The 6,356-nt window shown below is 37.2% G+C and overlaps 2 protein-coding genes across 2 annotated transcripts; both read left to right on the top strand.

Annotated features, from left to right (window-relative positions):
* The first annotated feature begins 1,934 nt into the window (after positions 1-1,934).
* LOC122274509 (protein FAR1-RELATED SEQUENCE 4-like) lies at positions 1,935-2,826 on the top strand. The gene is made up of 2 exons (XM_043083544.1): positions 1,935-2,042; positions 2,125-2,826. Exons 1-2 carry the CDS (start codon positions 1,935-1,937, stop codon positions 2,824-2,826), a joined length of 810 nt encoding a protein of 269 aa, XP_042939478.1.
* A 567-nt stretch (positions 2,827-3,393) lies between these two features.
* On the top strand, positions 3,394-4,504 carry LOC122274507 (protein FAR-RED IMPAIRED RESPONSE 1-like). Its single transcript, XM_043083543.1, has 3 exons — positions 3,394-3,887; positions 3,969-4,215; positions 4,376-4,504. Exons 1-3 carry the CDS (start codon positions 3,394-3,396, stop codon positions 4,502-4,504), a joined length of 870 nt encoding a protein of 289 aa, XP_042939477.1.
* Positions 4,505-6,356: the final 1,852 nt, after the last annotated feature.

Genomic DNA, 6,356 nt, shown 5'->3' with positions numbered 1-6,356 from the left:
AGCGCATGCATGACTAACCAGGTGCTCCATGCTATCAAAATATCTGCGTAGAGGTCACAACTAGAAGTATTATTTAGAAAGCAATAAAAACAAGAAAGAGAAATAATATAGATAGAAAATTAAAAATAAATAAAAAAGTAAAAATAAAATATCAAAAATATATTGTACATGTGAGACAATATTATCCAATTAAATCAAAGGTTATAACTTTAGAGGTGTGCTAGGTACAGTCCGTGATTGCAGTCCCCACGCACCCCACTCGTTGTCATTTTGTCCATATCAGTTTAAACAAATTACCAAATTAACCTCCTTCCAAATGACCAAAATCAATTGATTTTTCAGCATTTTAGAGAGCTACGAAATTTGAAAAGCACTTTGCCATTGTCTTTGACTCCGCCAGAGCCAAAAGTTTTTTGTCACCTCCACCACCGACGTTAGGCTCGTCTCCTTCATAACCGGCGCAACGTTCTACTCAACTCCACCAACACTCAACCTGTAACTTCGAGAAAAAAGATCTCTGCACCCCCTAGTGAATAAAAGATCTATCTGCATTGGGTTGCTATAAACCATCTACTCCACCACCACGACTACTAGGTAGTTGTTCTCTGGTCTCACTCTTTTTTTTTTTCTTTTTTTTTCTTTTTTTTTTTAATGATGGTGGAAATCTAGACCATTCACACACCATCCCCCATTTATCTATTTTCAGTTTCGTGTTCACTCTTGCACCATCTCCCTCAGAAACGTGAACGATGTCGAGAACCTCTAGTAGTTGCAGGTATACATGTTTATTTAATCTGGACTGGAATAATCCCCATATGTTTGATAATTATTTTATCGGTAATGAGGGATTGTTAAAAAGAAAAAATGAGACGTAGAGAAGATGTTTGAATAAAGACCTCAGTGATAATTTCATAATGGAAAGGATTTTTACAAGTATCAATCTAAACTCAGAAGCTTGCAGGGCTATTAATAATCTAAACATTTTTTTATAAGTAATTAATAATCTAAAATTTCCATTTCCATCAGTCCTGCATGGTCTGGGTCTAAAGGTCTAGAAGACAAATACTGAACCACTTTCTCACTTTTCTCAATAATGAAAAAGACACAAAACCTCTATATGCACTTTCGTTTCCTCCCGAATATTATGAGACATTAATATGAGTGAAATAGTAGAGAAATCCAGGTGCCAAGGTAGCTCGATGGAGCTCCAAACAAGACTGCTGAATGCAAGGCTATTAATAATCTAATTTTTTTTGTTTTTTTTTTATTTTATTTTTTTGCCATGAGCTTGTTTTTTGCTTTTTCCCACTGTACAAGACAAGATATTAATCATTCCAAGTTATATTTGGCCTGGAGGTGAATTTTTCAAGCACTACACATGATTAAAGAAGTGTAAGGCTTGTCAAACTCATTTCTGATCTTGAATTAGCTGAATGTTTACATAGAAGTAGGTCCATTTTGGTGGACAAGTCGATGGAGAAAGGGGAAAAAAACACAAGGCCTACCAGCAATGCTACAAGGCCTACCAACTGCATTCACTCAAGTATGTTTTTCCCATCCAAAAGCCATATTATTTGTGTGATTTATAATTTGGTAGTAAATCATTATTCGATTTTATTTCAGGAAATACCAAGGCCATTTTACCCAGATTGGTCAACATATAGTTACATGCATGGTTACCATGGGATGATGCAACCTACATTTTTCCCACCGTTTGCTACTCGTCCAGATGTTGATCCTTATCTGTGGCGAAATGAGGTGATAAACTTTATGACCAAAAAGTTTCTATGTTTAAATACACTTTGTGAAGGGCTAAATTTTTTATTTTTTATTGTAAATTGCAGTAGCCAACGGAAGTACCATTTAGACTACCAATTCCCTACCCTTATGCTCCTCCAATTCTTTATCTAGGATGTTCAAGTAATCCTAAGGATATGGCAGAACCCATCATCTCGTCTACTAGGCGATCATTGTTTTCTTCTGAAAGCAGTACTTATCAAGATAGCTCAAATGTGAGAGACGAGTTCATTGAACAACAACAGGTATAAAATAAATTGAACTATGTTCATGTACATATTAAATAACAAAACTATGAGTATTGATATGTGTTATGGTATAATCCAGGAGGCTGATAATTCGTTGGTTGAGGAAGTACCATCAATGGTTGAGGAAGTACCGGTTGAAGAAGTACCATCAAGAAGTCATGGAAATGATGATGATAGTGTTATAGAGCCAAAGCCATGGATGTCATTTAAAACTGAGCATGAGATTATAGACTACTATAAGCAATATGGAAAACAAACTGGATTTGGCGTAATGACCCAAAGAAGTAAAATGGAAGACGATGGGAGTGTTAGATATTTAACACTTGGTTGTGCTCGTGGTGGTAAGGCAAGGAATCGTAATTCGAATGTTTCAAAACCACGTCCGACAATGAAGATGGATTGTAAGGCGAAGGTTAATGCAATTTTGTTTGATGGGATGTTGCATATAACTACAGTTGAGAATGCACACAACCACGGGTTAAGTCCACGAAAGGCAAGGTTCTTTAGATGTAATCGAGCTATTAACGATTCTGTAAAGAGGCAACTAGATATCAACGACAAGGCAGGCATCAGTATGGCTAAAAGTTTCAACTCATTGGTTGTCGAGGCAGGTGGATACGATAATCTTCCATTTGTTGAGAAGGATGCAAGGAATTATATTGACAAGGCCCGACACCTTAGGCTTGGTAAAGGAGATGCTTATGCACTTTGTGGGTATTTTGAGAGAATGCAGTATAAGAATTATGGGTTTTATTCCTTGATGGATTTAGATGACGATTGAAGATTAAAGAATGTCTTTTGGGTTGATGCACGTAGCAGAGTAGCATATGGGTATTTTGGAGATATTGTGACATTTGATACAACATACCTAACAAATAGATATGGCATGTCATTCGCTCATTCTGTCGGTGTTAACCATCATGAACAATCAATTCTTTTTGGAGCCGGTTTGATTTCAAGCGAAGATATTGATACATTCGTTTGATTATTTGAGACTTGGTTGAAATGTATAGATGGGAAGGCTCCAAACGCTATTATCACCGACCAAGACAGGGCCATGAAAAATGCCATAGCAATAGTCTTTCTGAAAACCTGACACCAGTATTGTTTATGGCACATAATGAGAAAACTACCAGAGAAATTGGTTTCCCATTCTAAATATAATGATGGTTTGAAGTATGTATTGCATAAATGTGTCTATGATTGCCAAAATTCTGATGAGTTTGAGAAGTCGTGGGAGGCAATCGTTGATACATACAATTTGCATGAGAATGCATGGCTTTAAAGTCTACATAGTGAGAGAATGTATTGGGTTTCTGTGTATCTAAAAAATACATTTTGGACTGGAATGAGCACAACTCAGAGGAGTGAGAGCATAAATGCATTTTTTGATGGTTTAGTGAGGACCACGTTAAAAGAGTTCGTTGATCAATTTGATAATGCACTGAGGAAGGGAGGAGAGGCAGAGATGGCAGCGGACTTCCACTCTTTCAACTGCAATATCCCATGTATAACTCACTTACCCGTGGAGAAGCAATTTCAAGATTTGTATACTAATTCAAAATTTAAGGAGGTACAGTCTAAAGTAATGGGGGTTATTTATGCTCATTGTATTCTTATCAAGACGGAATGGGCAATTTCGACATATGAAGTTAATGACCAGTTGCAAGTTGAAGGGTCCATTAAAAGAGTTACATATATGTCATACTTTAATGAAGAGGAGTGTGAAGCAAAGTGCATGTGTGGACTATTTCATATGAGAGGCATTTTTTGTAGGCACATTCTTGTTATTTTCTCAGTAAAGGATGTCCACTCAGTGCCTTCAAAGTACATTATGGAAAGGTGAAGGAAGGATATTAAGCATAGATATGCTCTCATTCAAAGCAATTATGATAATTTGAGTGGTAAACCATCTACTACAAGATATGCTAATTTGGTTAAGTTATGCCTCAAAGTCGCCACAAATGCTTGCGAGGATGATGATAATTCAGTGGATATGACACAGAAGTTAAAGACAATGAATTCAATTTACACAAAAAACAACGAGCAACCTATATTTACGAATACTAGTACTGAGGTTGGGGATATTGAAATGGGAAGTTCGAAAAAAGTATTAAGTCCTCACATTGTTAGAGGTAAAGGGAGGCCTCCATCAATGAGGAGGGAACCGGCAATATAGAAGGTTAAAAAAAAAAGCCACAAACTAAGCGTAAACAATCCAAAACCGGTGCCAAGAGAAAGAAGAGAAATGTATTTAATTCCTTTGACGATTCTTATACGTTGTTGTTAATTAAATATATTTAAATTAATTATTTGTGGTTGAATTGTAGGCAAGTAAACTTCCGAATGAGGTCTTGAGTGGCGCTTTAGCCACAGATGATGTCTTGAACATGAGCGGCATTGCGGGAACCACATATGAGGTGATGAACATGAGTGGCATTGCGAGGAATCACAGATGAGATCTTGAATATGAGTGGCATCGCGGGAACCACAGATGAGGTGATGAACATGAGTGGTATTGTGGGAACCATAGATGAGATCTTGAACATGAGTTACGTTGCAGCAACAACATATGATTTCTTACTTCCTGGCACACAACAAAGTATCCTTACAAATGTATGCAGTATTTTATATGTATATAATTGTTTACTTGACTTTAAAGAGTTTTATTTCTGATTTTTATGTCTATTTTATTTTATTTGGTTACAGGTGGATCTTCAACATCATACCTCTCTTGACAATTGATGGTTGCCGTTGGCATTTTATCTAGCATTTTGTGAACTTCATATTGTGGTTGCTGTTGACATTGTGGTCAGCATGAGTGGCATTGTGGTCGTTGTTTGTATTTGATACTCTTTGTTAATATTTGTCATTTTTGTAGTCCCAAATGAGTTTGTGGATGCGTATTTGTGTATTTAATACTCGTTATTAGTAGTTGGCATTTTTGTAGTCCCAAATGAATTTGTGGTCATTGATGGCTTGCAAAATTTCATATTGCAGATTTTACAAGTTCGCTCGAGCGGAGGCTTTTGGCCGCTCGAGCGAATTCAGGCAGATTCAAACGCTCGACTGCCGCTCGACAGGGAGCTCGAGCGGGTTGCTGAAAAACGAAGATCGCTCGAGCAGAGACATTGGCCGCTCGAGCAAAATCAGGCAGAGTCGAACGCTCGATGTGCGCGCGATAGGACGCTCGAGCGAAATCAGGCAGAGTCGAACGCTCGACGCGCGCTCGACACCCCGCTCGAGCGAACATCGTATTTTGACAGATTTTAGGTTTTCCGCCGTGGGACCATATAAAAGGCCATTCTTCACTCTAGAGCCGCGAGTTTTGACTGGAGAACACTCTTTGGGAGAGAAAAACATAGCTAGAGGGATTCAAATCATTTGTTTTGGAGACGGAATTCCAATTTATTGCACGTACGTTGGATTCATACACGAGCACGGACGGGAGAAAGGCGTTGAATCGTTCTCTTGAGCTTTTGACGACCAGTTGAGGCTGCAAGGAGGATTTTTCAGTGTTTATTTTCTTCTTCCCATCTTCTCAGAACAATTATGGTGAATTCGTTTATGTTGAATTCCAATTCTAGTATGAGCTAAATTTTCTTCTTTCTAGGAAAACGATGTAACCTAATTCCGAACTATGCTTGTTTGTCCATGCTAATTTAATGAAATTCTCTCTTTGTTTATCTGATTTATTCTGAATTTATTGCTTCTAATTAACTGGCCATTGATTAGATGATTATTAATCTTGTGATTTGCTATCGAAAGAGGGAATCATAGGGTAGATCTTGGATATTTCAGCATAGGTAAGTATAGAGATCGAAAGACTTGTATGAACCTGTGTAGTAATTAAATCATTGGTCTTATTGCGTTCTTGATTATTTAATTTGCATACTCTTGTGTGAATTGATAAACTAGAATCACTTCCAATTGACTATCGAAAGAGGCTTTTGGATGAATTAGAGATTTGCTAATAGACAAAAGAGGTTTAAGTTAAATTAGCTGGATGAGAAAAGCATAGTGAAGAATTATGGTGAAATCGATTTCCTAGAAGTTTTCTTCCCTATTGAATTTGATCTTCAAACATCAGTTTTACTTTCTTTGCTTATTTCTCTTGAGTTGATCTAGTTTTAATTGCTACTACAAAAACCTTAGCGATTCCTCTAGATAAAATTGAGATTAGCATAATTTTGGTATTTGGCAAGAGTAAGGTACCAATCCCTGAGGACGATACTCTTCTTATTACTTTACTATAAAACTACGATACTGTGCACTTGCAGTTTTGCACCGGTCAAGTTTTTGGCGCCGTTG

The sequence above is a fragment of the Carya illinoinensis genome, chromosome 8 (genome assembly GCF_018687715.1).
Source record: "Carya illinoinensis cultivar Pawnee chromosome 8, C.illinoinensisPawnee_v1, whole genome shotgun sequence".
NCBI classification, from domain to species: Eukaryota; Viridiplantae; Streptophyta; class Magnoliopsida; order Fagales; family Juglandaceae; genus Carya; species Carya illinoinensis.
The sequence above is the reverse complement of the archived record's forward strand: the minus strand, read 5'-3'. Positions and strand labels throughout refer to the sequence as shown.